The sequence below is a fragment of the Mirounga angustirostris genome, unplaced genomic scaffold (genome assembly GCF_029215605.1).
Source record: "Mirounga angustirostris isolate CCGP_5_RB_7025 unplaced genomic scaffold, mMirAng1.0.hap1 SCAF_10, whole genome shotgun sequence".
NCBI classification, from domain to species: domain Eukaryota; kingdom Metazoa; phylum Chordata; class Mammalia; order Carnivora; family Phocidae; genus Mirounga; species Mirounga angustirostris.
This window is the reverse complement of record NW_026991718.1, coordinates 107,633,447-107,645,850: the sequence shown is the minus strand read 5'-3', so window position 1 is coordinate 107,645,850 and position 12,404 is coordinate 107,633,447. Positions and strand designations below refer to the sequence as shown.

General features: G+C 43.0%; 1 protein-coding gene across 1 annotated transcript in view; it reads left to right on the top strand.

The window, feature by feature from the left end:
* Positions 1 to 6: 6 nt before the first annotated feature.
* Positions 7 to 12,404, top strand: part of CDS2 (CDP-diacylglycerol synthase 2) — a 66,238-nt gene continuing 53,840 nt past the window's right edge. The window contains exon 1 of the mRNA XM_045885428.3: positions 7 to 274. Coding sequence (XP_045741384.1) covers positions 218 to 274 — 57 coding nt within the window. The 5' untranslated portion in view covers positions 7 to 217. The remainder of the gene's footprint in view (positions 275 to 12,404) is intronic.

The following is a 12,404-nucleotide window of genomic DNA, read 5'->3' as shown; positions in this document are numbered from 1 at the left end:
CTGGAACAGGCCGATCGTGCTCCGCCCGGGTGAAAGGGCGGCGGCGGCGCTGGGCGGGGCCGAGTTCCACGGCCCGCGGCCGGGCTGTGGTGGGTCTTGAGAGCCGCTCAGGCGGGGCGGGGCCGGCCGAGCGGAGTCCGCGCCTACCCGCGCTGAGCTGCCCGCTCCGGCGGCTGCGCTGCTCGCCTGCCGCGACGTCGCGCCGGGGTCTCCAAGCATGACCGAGCTGAGGCAGAGGGCGGTCCGGGAGCCGGACGCGCCGCCCGAGGACAAGGTAGCGGCGGCGTCGGGGTTGGCGCGGCCGGGCAGCGGCGCCCCCCGGAGGTTCGCGGGGCCGCGCGCAGGGGTGTCGTCTCGCTCTCTGACCCTTTGTCGCCGCCGACAGCGGCCCCGGGCAGCGCCGAGGGTCTTTGGGTGGGGGCCTCGGCGGAGCGCGCACGAGGGGGCGGTAGGTCGGAACCCCGGCTCTGGGGTCTGGTTGGGGGTGGCATCTCCCGTGCGCAGGAAGGAGCGCGCGGGAGGTTGCCGGGGCCACTTGTCTCGCAGGGTTGATTGGGGTCCCCTTCCAGTCTCCCACCTCCCCGAGGCCTTCCTGGTGTGGAGACATCGGGACCCCGCAAAGCCTTCTTTGGCAGGAGACTCATCTGAGCCAGTCTGAAGCTCTCTGCTCCCTTTTAAAATATTATTTGGGCGAGGAGGCGGCTATCAAGACAAGGCCATGGGATTTGCCTCTTAGGAGATTTCAGTTCTTTCTTGAAAGTGAAATCTATTGGTTTTAAATTAAGCAGAGAGGTCTCTTGACTCACGTCGTCAGCAGGTTTTGGAAGGTGTACTCCCAGTATAGGTTTCCTGCTTCAAGTGTGGGCACTGATGGGGTAGAGCAGGAAGGTAAAAAAAAAAAGAGGCCATCTTGGCGGGGACGCAGCTGGTTGGGGGGTGAGGGATGAGGGGGGTAGACACCTTTCATCGAAGTGAAAGATTCGTGTAGGGGAGTTGAGGAAGGTGGAGAGCGGTTGGTTCGGTGGACGTTGAATGACAGCGTAAGGGTTGGGGCTTGGCGGTAATATTTTGAGCTTCAGGAGCAGTGTGTTTGGTGAATGGATCTGGCAGTGGTGTGTAGAATGGACCGAGGGAGCCTGGGTCAGAATGGAAGACGCTGGTTAACTTGGGGGTTGCCAACGGGTGACCTGCACATGTTTTCTTTGGTCACATGCTATTTTAAAAACCAGAACGTTTCTCCTAACAGTCTGAATTTCAGGCCTATGTGGATAATTGGAAGATCTGCCATCATAGCCCCACCTGATTAACATGGGGCTGGAGCTGAGGACTGTTGCCACCAGTTCCTGTTGTCCTACCCCAGGCCTACAGCACCCACTTATGTATGTCGCTTGCAGGTTTTGACAACTGGAGGAAAGGAACGTCAGGGAAACACCAGGAAGGAAGAAAGCACAAAATCTGGGGACAGGGTGTGGACAGAGCAGTTATACTAGAACACATGTTGGGGGTGAAAGATAATAGGGTGTTAAACAAGTTTTTTGTTACTGCTGTTGACACTGGATCATTCAAGGAGAACTCTTCATATTAATTTTTAGAATAAATTTTGGAGAAAATTCAGGGTTCCAGTGCAAGCTTAGGAGTCACTTGCAGAGAAACGGTACTTTGAAATCTCTTATCTTCCCATTAAATATCCTGGTTGGGCCTGAAAGAACTCTGCCCTACCCTGCATATACTAGTTGGTGAATATTTAGATGTATAGAGGTTGTGTAGCCCTGTTTAAGATTTAATGTTAAGGGACTTTGTGGCCTAAAAGATGTGAAGAGAGGGAGACAAAAGAAGGCACGATAACCAGTGGGCTGTATTTTTTGAAAAGCTATTTGTAATGGTTAGACATACTTACTGGTGAAAACAAAAACACACACTCCATGGGATTGTGAGGTGAAAGTTTTTACCCTCCCCACTCAATTCCTTGGATCCATCTCCCAGAGAAAAAGTGCCAGTTGAGTCTTAATTACTTTCTCATTCCCATGTTTTAGGTAGGGAGAACATGAGGAGCTGTCCAGCTAAAGGTACCTTAAATTTTTACAACTGCACTTGAACCACTTATACAATGACAGAATGCCTGGGGTTGTGAGCTCCACTAAGTGCCTGTTCCCTGAAACACAGCAGCTACTGCATTCGGTTAAAAACCTGATTCCTGTAGTCCATTAACCCAGAACAAGGCACTCAACTCCTCCCCTGCCCCATCACTCAGTATTTCTGAACTACCATGTATGGTATTTTTAATAATAAAGATACATTTTAAGAACTGTGAAATGCTTTATGTGCCTTTGATGAATGTATAGAATCTTTAAAAATATTTACTCTATTTCATAGTTTGAAAAACCTATTTTCATGATTCTGGCTTTGCTGATATTCTTCTGTTAAAGCTTAAGAAAATTAGAATAAAATAGGGGTTCCTGGGTGGCTCAGTGGTTAAGCATCTGCCTTCAGCTCAGGTCACGATCCCAAGGTCCTGGGATCGAGTCCCACATCAGGCTCCTTGCTCAGTGTGGAGCCTGTTTCTCCCTCTCCCTCTCCCTCTGCCTGCCACTCCCCCTGCTTGTGCTCTCCCTCTTGTTATCTCTCTCTCTCTCTGTGTCAAATAAATAAAATCTTAAAAAAAAAAAAAGAAAATTAGAATAAAACAAGGCTCTCTCTTTAAAGAAATGAATTGTGAAATGAGAACTTTCTTATTTCATAGTAGAAGAATTCAGAAAATAATATCAGGTCAGTTCATTAAAAGAAGTGGAACACATTTGAAAGATTCTTTAAAATGTTCCATTTGCTTAATGGTTGTGGCAAAATTATTTTGTAAGTAAGTAATCATTAGTTTCAAAATAATCTGGAGAATGTGTTTATTAGAAGTCAGAAGGTATTTTGTTATATTTAGCATCCTAGAATGGAATTTTCAAAGCCAATTGCTAATAAAGGAAATGTTTTCCACTGGGAACCGTGCTTATAATTTTAAAGTCCCAAAGCACAGTATTGTTGCCAAATTTAAGAAACTTGGAATTTAAGCTTTGAGAATGATCCTCTTTCTGCCCAACCATGTTTTTCCAATGAAGGTTAGGAAAGAAAAAGTTGAAACATGGGCCAAAAGATTGTCATCTTAAAATTTATGTTGGGTTTGGCATTTCAGGAGACTTTGTTTTGGAGGTTAGAGTGAAGGCTCTGCTGTATTTAGGTGCTGGAGTGTTACTTAAATTAGAGCTTTACTTGTTTCAAGGCTTCCTTTGTAGATGGATGAAGCCAGCATGGGAAGGAAATAGTGACACCATTTAGAAAGAAGAGTTTAAAGTTTAACTGAAGACAGTCGTTAGGAGCAAGGACTGTGCCACTTACCAGCTGTGTAACTTTGAGCAAGGCACTTGTAAAAGCCTCTGTTTGTCCATCCCTAAAATGGAGGTGATAAAGTAGCATGTGCTTCAGAGGATATTCCTTTGGATTAAATGAATATGCATGTTACATAGGTAGGGCAGGAATTGTCACATTGTGATAATATATGAGCTAAGGTTGTTTCTGGCTGAAATACAGTTTTATAGAAAAAAATAATAGTCACCTTCCACTCTTGTAAGATGATTAAATCATCAAGTTATGAGTGCTTGGAGTAGTTTTTCCCTATTCATCACTTTTTTTTTTTTAAGATTTTTTTTTAAAATTTATTTATTTGAGAGAGAGAGTGAGAGAGAGAGAGAGCACAAGAGGGGGGAGTGGGAGAGGGAGAAGCAGACTCCCTGCCAAGCAGGGAGCCCGATGCGGGACTCAATCCAGGGACTCCAGGATCATGACCTGAGCCGAAGGCAGTCGCTTAACCAACTGAGCCACCCAGGCGCCCCCTATTCATCACTTTTTAAGGAAAGTGTTACAGACAGGGCTTGGCCTTCTGTGACCGATTTTTTTTTTTTTAATTTAAAAAAATTTCTTGATGTTTATTTATTTATTTGACAGAGAGAGATACAGCGAGAAAGGGAACACAAGCAGGGGGAGTGGGAGAGGGAGAAGCAGGCTTCCCGCGGAGCAGGGAGCCCGATCCCAGGACCCTGGGATCATGACCTGAGCTGAAGGCAGACGCTTAACGACTGAGCCACCCAGGCGCCCTGGCCTGTCTTTTCAGTTCATTTCCTTGCTCAATTTTTCGGTGTTCAGAATTACAGGCAGGCTTTAGCCGTAGAAGCAGCATTGCTGTATGCGATTATCTTCCCTTCAGTGCACTAGCTCTAATATATTTGGGGACAGTGGTGAGTAATTAAAAGTGTTTTTCTGATTTTTAAGAGTGAATTACTGAAAAAATGAAATCTTATTTTAAGAGCTATAAAACTACAGATGTAGGAGAAACGCTCTATTTCAACTTGTTTTCTTATTGAGAAATACTTTGGGTATTGAAAAATCAGTAAACCTTGACTATGGTTCTTTTTATTTTTATTTTATTTATTTATTTTTGAGAGAGAGAGAGAGCACATGCACGAGCTCCCACTGAGCAGGGAGCCTGATGGAGGACTCGATCCCCGGACCCTGGGATCATGACCTGAGCTGAAGGCAGATGCTTAACCGACTGAGCCATCCAGATGCCCTTGACTATGGTTCTTAAACAGGGAGAGAAGGTACAAGATTTGTCACGTAACCCACCATTTTAATTTTATTATTTATGTTGATCAAAGTGTGTAAGTTTAAAAATGCAACTCCCCATTTTGTGACTACTTAAAATTAGTTTTTTTGGGGGGCACCTGGGTGGCTCAGTCGTTAAGCGTCTGCCTTCGGCTCAGGTCATGATCCCAGGGTCCTGGGATGGAGCCCCGCATCGGGCTCCCTGCTCGGCGGGAAGCCTGCTTCTCTCTCTCCCACTCCCCCTGCTTGTGTTCCCTCTCTTACTGTGTCTGTCTGTCAAATAAATAAATAAAATCTTTAAAAAAAAAAATTAGTTTTTTAAAAAAATTTTTTTAAAAAGCTAATTTTGGGGGCACCTGGGTGGCTCAGTTGGTTAAGCGACTGCCTTCGGCTCAGGTCATGATCCTGGAGTCCCGGGATCGAGTCCCGCATCGGGCTCCCTGCTCAGCAGGGAGTCTGCTTCTCCCTCTGACCCTCCTCCCTCTCATGCTCTCTGTCTCTCATTCTCTCTGTCTTAAATAAATAAATAAAATCTTTAAATAAATAAATAAAAAGCTAATTTTGGTGTGCCTGGCTGGCTCAGTTGGTAGAGCATGGAACTCTTGGTCTCAGGATTGTAAGTTTGAGCCCCACGTTAGGTGTAGAGATTACTTAAAAATAAAATCTTTTTTTTTTAAAAGAGCTGATTTTGTTTGAAATGTTTTGTGTTTGTACTGATTTGTGATATTTCATTAGAATTTATATCTTTTAAAAATGTTAAATTGTTCTCATTGGTTATTAGAACTAGAAAGATCTTAGAAGTCATTATTTGATAGGATACCATATCCCAGAGAGTTTACTTGTTCAAGGTCACACAGCTTGTTAGAGGCAGAATGGGTCATAGTATGGTTTTCTTATTTCTGGTTTTTGTCTCATTATGTTGCATAATGCTGCCCGCAAGGGTACAAAATTAATTTACAGACCTTAAAAACATACCCAAATAGCACCTATTTTTCTTATGTGGCTGTACAAATCAGAAAAATAGCAAATGAATCTTTCAAAATATATGTGTGTGTGTGTGTGTGTGTGTGTGTTTGCAAATTCTCAGTAAATGTGGAGATTCTGAGGAAAAAAAATTGGCAGAAAAAGTTGATTAGGTCCAGTTTTCCCAGTTACTGGTGGTTTATATATTCTTAAGTCCATTCCTGGGAGCAGCCATTTGGGTATCTTTGAAAGGAACTCCCAGTGTGGTTGGGCTCCTCACACTGAGCTGCACATGAGGCTGCTTTGCGGATGATGATTTTCAGTGTCAGAACCGTTTGTTCCAGCAATGATCAGTCACTCAGTATTCAACACACCTTCTCCATAGAACATTCACTGAATCCGTGTCTGCTGTATACAGGCTCTGTTAGCTCTGAGGGAGGGCTGGTGTCTGTGTTCATGAAGAAAATGTTCAGGATTTTATACCAGTTTTGGCTCCAAATCTCCAAATATTTCATTCTTTCTCCATTGATTTGAAGAAATATAACTGAATGCACAAAAATGAATCTTGTAGCTAATTTCCCAGTTGCAAAAGGATGCAAATAATCATCCTTTAAACTGTTTGAAAGAATGTGAGCATCAATAGAGTTAACCCTGCCCCCCCATCTGCAGGGGATATGTTCCAAGACCCCAGTGGATGCCTACAACTGCAAATAGTACCGAATCCTATATCCACTGTGTTTTTTCCTATACATACATGCCTGTGATAAATCTTAATTTGCACATTAGCACAGTAAGAGATGAACAACAATATTAGAATAATTACAACCATATACTATAATAAAAGTTATGTGAGTATGTTCTTTCTCAAAATATTGTTCTGTACTCGCCCTTCTTGTGAAGATGTGAGATGATAAAATGCCTGTGTGAGGAGATGAAGTGAGGTCAATGATGTAGGCGCTGGGACTTAGAGGTTGGCTACTGTTGACCTTCTGACGATACCTTAGGAGGATCACCTGCTTCCAGACCCCAGCTGCCTGCCGGTAACTGGGGCCTGGGAAAGCAAAACTGCAGATAAGGGGACTCCTGTGTTTCTGATTTGTGTGCTCTTCCATTTATTCTAGGATCCACCCAGGTGGAGTATACTGAACTCGTTTGCATTTCCAGTAGGCATGTGGAGTAACTGCTGCACACGGCTTCGTGTTCCCTGTGCTGTGACAGTCTCCCTGCCTTTCCTGACCCATGCTGGAGGCTGCTGGGCGTGAGAAAGCACAGCCTTTCATGTGCTATGCTGCCTCTGGTTTGTGAAAGAGACCTAAAGACCCTGACTCATGATGAGTATTTTTGCCAGGGTCAACTTGGAAAAATATGAATTTGTTCCTGGCATTGGGCAGAGTTCTTGCCTTCCAAGCCTTGTGGCATGGTGGTGTGGCGCCAGCGATGGTAGGCTGGATCCATTAGGCAGCTCACCCTGCCAGTCTCCAAACTTTGTTCCCATGCTGTTTGCCCCGACAGTGCGGATGGCATAGGGCCCACTAGGTTGAGTGACCTTTTCAAGAAAGTTAAACTTCATTGTGTCATTTTGACTGGCAGTGCATGGTTCAGAATTTGAAAGGTGCAAAGGGTACTCTGTGAATTGCACCTCCCCTCCTCCCTAGTGCTCTGCAGAAGCAGCCTCTTGAACCAAGTTCCGGTGCTCATGAGTACCTGCTCTTGGTGCAGGACCTGATATGTCCTTCCAAAGTCAGATGTCCTTTTATTACCATTTGGCACCAAGTCCTTTGTATTAGGGTCACCAGAGGGCCAGCCTGGGGCTTCTCTGTGAAGACTGTGCTGTGATTTTGAAAGAGCCGTTGAGGGCGCCTGGGTGGCTGAGTCGTTAAGCGTCTGCCTTCGGCTCAGGTCATGATCCTGGGGTCCTGGGATCGAGCCCCACATCCTGCTCAGCGGGAAGCCTGCATCTCCCTCTCCCACTCCCCCTGCTTGTGTTCCCTCTCTCGCTGTGTCTCTCTCTGTCAAATAAATAAATAAAATCTTAAAAAAAAAAAAAAAGAAAGAGCCGTTGAGACGTGGGATTTACTGGCAATACTCTCTGCTCCTGGGTGCCTGATGGTGAGAGGATTTCTGTCATTGACCCCAGATTCCTCAGTGGGCGATTCTCAGAGCCTCCTCCCCACAATCTATGTCCTGCTAGTCCTGGTGGTTTCAGTGATGTTCAGGACATTCCTTGGTGCATATCCCTTAACCAGTGACTATCTCAAATCTGACTTCTCTTGTTCTAGACATTGGCCCTCTTTCTGTCTCCTCTGCAAGTAGAATCAGATCTCTAAGTGGCTCTAGGTTAAGTCCATTGATCCCTGTGTCTTCTGCTCCCTCACCCCGTCCAGGTCACAGGTTCTAACCAGGTGTTACCTGGATTCCTTACCTGTTGCTCTTGCATATTTCACATAGTTCAGCACTACTGAGAACCCTCTAAGTGAGCTCCATCCCTTCAGGATTTGTACTCAGTCACTTCTAGTTCACCTGTCCTTTCTATCCTCTAACAGCTCTGAAATCACCCTACTAATTAGAGGGGGAAAAAGAAAAAAGAATTATGGCTGTAGAAGACTATAAAGTCTTCTCTCTTACCCAGTCGCTCCTCTTGCTTGGTACCCCTGTGATACCAATCTTGGCTCTTGCTGTTTCCACCTCCTGAATTGTGCTTTTTCCCTGTCACCCCTCTCCCTCCCTCTACCTGTTTAAATCTTATTTTCTCAAAATCTGTTTTAGCTCTTCTCCATCTCGTTACTTCATCAGGCATATATTTATTGTAGAAATCGCAGAAATGTATACATATGAGAATGAAACCCACCAACAGTCCCATCACGCAGAGAAACAACCATTGTTCAAATGCATGTGGTTGAGCACAGCTGTAATAGTAGTTACCATGTATGATCTGACAGCTTGCCTTTTTATGCTCTCAGAAGCATTTTCCCACATCGTTAAGGTTCTTTAAGTTCTTTATAAGCAGTATTTCAAACTTTTTCTTATTATGAAAGAAACAGATGAAAAAAAAAAGATATTCATTGTAGAAGCACCAAAAAGAAAAGAAATCACCTCAAGCCTGCCATTGAGAGAGAACCACTGTCGTTGATGTTTTGGTGCGTAGCCTTTCTTTTTATATGCACTGCACATTCATGTACTATGTATACTACTGTTTTATAACTCATTTTTTTTACTTAAGAATATGCCCTAAACATTGTTCAAGTCTGTAAATACATAACCAGCATCATTTTTAATGTCTATGTGTCATTTCATTGTGTTTCTGTACCTTATTGAACCAGTCAGGCTTTTAAGTTGTTTAAGTGTTTTGCTCTTATAAGCAAGCTGCAGGAAATACCCTTGTTGAAATAAAACAAAACACAAAAAACCCTTTCTGCACATGCATATCCTTAGATAAGTTCTATGTTTAGAACTGCTGATTTAAAAAGGGATGTACATTGTCTAAGCTTTTGATACAATTAATATATTTCCTTCCTGCCGTAAATTTGTAGCCACCCTAACTGCATGAGAGTGTCTATCTTTGTGGTCTCTCCTTCCCCACAAAGACATACGGAGTATTCACTTGTTTCCTGATTTTATTTTATTTTATTTTTTTTTAAAGATTTTATTTATTTATTTGAGAGAGAGAGAATGAGAGAGAGCACATGAGAGGGGGGAAGGTCAGAGGGAGAAGCAGACTCCCCGCCAAGCAGGGAGCCCGATGCGGGACTCGATCCCGGGACTCCAGGATCATGACCTGAGCCGAAGGCAGTCGCTTAACCAACTGAGCCACCCAGGCGCCCTTGTTTCCTGATTTTAGAAGAGGCATTATTATAGCCTAGTGGTTACAAGCACAGACTTCTAGTTGGACTGCTTGGTTTGTAACCTGGCTCCCCCAGTAATTTGCCTCAATTTTCTCCTCTAAATAATGGGGCTTAGAAAGAGGTTGTTCTGAGACATTATCATGCTTTTCCCATAGGAACTGTACCTTAGAGTAACCAAATATTTGATTAGAAGTGTCTCTTTATAGAATAAATGAAAAAATAATATATTCAACTCCCCATTGAACTGATAGAATGAGACCATAACCATCAATGCTGCTACCATCAGACAACCAGATACTGTGTATCTCTTGATGGAGGTACAAATTAGAGGAGGAATCTTGTCCAAAAATCATACTTGAGCCTGATCAATACTTTAGTTCTAAGTGCTAGTTTACAGGAAATTCAAGGGACAAGAGAACACACTGAAAAACACCACTGGACAAATGACTGGTTACTTTAGAAAATATGTGGCAAGGAGACATCTTGCCCCATTTTAAGAAAAGCGGAAGCAATAGATATGATAAAACCTACACATTAAAAGACTTAAGGTATATTAATGATTTCAGGACCTTATTTGGGTCCTGATTCAATCAAACTGCTATGAAAAAAATTGAAAATTTTGGGTAAATTCAAATATTGGAGATTTAATATAAAGAAATTGTTAATTTTTATAGGTGTGATAATGGTATAGTGATATTTTAAAAGCCCCTAATAAAGAAAACACTAACTGTAAAAGAAAGAGTTGGTAAATAGAGCTACATCAAAATTAAGAACTAAATGAAAAGGAAATCTACAGATGAGAAGGAAGTCTACAGATGAGAAGATATAAAAAATATATTTGACACAAGACTCATCTAGAATCTGTGTAAAGAATTCCTACAAAATGAATATATAAAAAAGACAATTAAATGGGCTCTTCATATGATCAGTAAATATATGAAAATGTGCCCAACATCATTAGTAATTAGGGAAGTGCAAATTAAAACCCACAATGAGATTCCACTGTACACCCATCAGCATGTCTAAGATTAAGAAGACTGAAAATACTAAGGGATGGCAAGTATGTGGAGTTCATATACTATTTGTGGGTGTATAAACTGGTACAACCACTCTGGAAACTAGCAAATATTTACTGAAGGCTATATATAGGGGCATCTGGATGTCTCAGTCGGTTTGGTGTCCAACTCTTGATTTCGGTTCAGGTCGTGATCTCAGGGTCGTGAGATTGAGCCCCGTGTTGGGCTGGGTTCTTCGCTCAGCTTAGAGTCTGCTTGAGATTCTTTCCCTCTCCGTCTGCTCCACCCCACCCCACTCATGTGCGTGCTCTCTCTCTCTCAAATAAATAAAATCTTAAATAAAACCTACGTATATACAAATCCTATGAATATCCATAGGTGATTACCTGATAGAAATCTGTGCATAATGTTCATAATGTTCACTAAAAGACAAGTTCTAGAATATTGAAAGCAGTGTTCTCTGCAGTAACCCCAACGTGCAAACAATCCAAATTGTGAATAATGCTGCCATGAACATGGGTGTATAAATATCTTTTGGGAACTCTGCTTTCAGTTATTTTGGGCATAGACCCCAAAGTGGAATTGTTGGATCATATGGTAATTCTGTGTTTAATTTCTTGAGAAACTGCCACACTGTGTATTCTTATATTTTGGGAATTTGTTTTAATATCTAATAATGGCAAGTATTGATTAATGTAACTTACACAGACAACTATTGAGATCTTCAGTAATAGCGTAAAGAGGGGGGCGCCTGGGTGCCTCAGTGAGTTAAGAATCTGCCTTCGGCTCAGGTCATGGTCCCAGGATCCTGGGATCAAGCCCCGCGTTGGGCTCCCAACTCAGTGGGGAGTCTGCTTCGTCCTCTCCCTCTGCCTGCTGCCCCACCTGCTTGTGCATGTGTGCGCGCTCTCTCTGTCAAATAAATAAAATCTTTTAAAAAAAGTGTAAAGAGGCCTTGAGATTTAAAAAAAAAAAAAGGCAAGAACTGCAGCCTTAATGAACTGTATTACTCACCAAGGAAGAGAAGGGTTGAAGCAGTCATTGCTAATGGATGTGGATGAGGTGGGTGATACTCTCCTTTGCTCTGCAGTGTCCCAGTTTGGAGGATATCTTATATGGTCAACCTAATAATGGGATCCATTATCAAGTGGATCGTCAGACTGGGTAACCCAGTCACGTTTGGGTGGTGTTGTAGTAGAGCTTCCTGAACTGGCAAGCTTTCATCTTCTTGTAGACCATGCTTTAGGATGAAAAAACTACAGAATAGAGCTTTATTATACCCCTGGTTGTTACGTTAAAAATTTCTTTGTATGGTGCGATAAGACATCAGGCCATTTTTTTTCCTAAAAGAAAGCCTCTTATCATATATTCACAAAGCATATGTTGCCACTGTGACCACTCTCAAAATACCAGTAATTTTGAAGACCATACATTCCTTTTGAATTATGACTAATGATTTGATATCTGTTTAATGATTCTGACCTCCTCCCACTGTTATTTGGAATATAACTCAAAAATTTCCCCATGTATTGTTTTGTTAAAAATGTCAAATGGGGTGCCTAGGTGGCTCAGCCATTTATGTGTCTGACTCTTGATTTTGGCTCAGGTCGTAATCTCAGGGTTGTGGGATCAAGCCCTGCGTTGGGCTCCGTGCTCAGTGGGGAGTCTGAGATTCTCCCTCTCCCTCTGCCCCTGCCCCCCCCCCCCCCCCCGCTGTGCTCTCATTCACTCTCTCTCCCTAAAAATAAGTAAGTCTGTAAAAAAAAAAGTCAAATGGATTTTTGAGACACAAATGTTTGTTTCCTATATAAACATTGACTGAAAACATCATGTTGAGGATCATGTGCATTGTATGTAGTTTGCATATTAACAATCTTTGTGTGTCTTCCCAGGAAAATGCTAACTGGGGAGGGTTTGCAGGGTGTGCTTGCTTGATCCA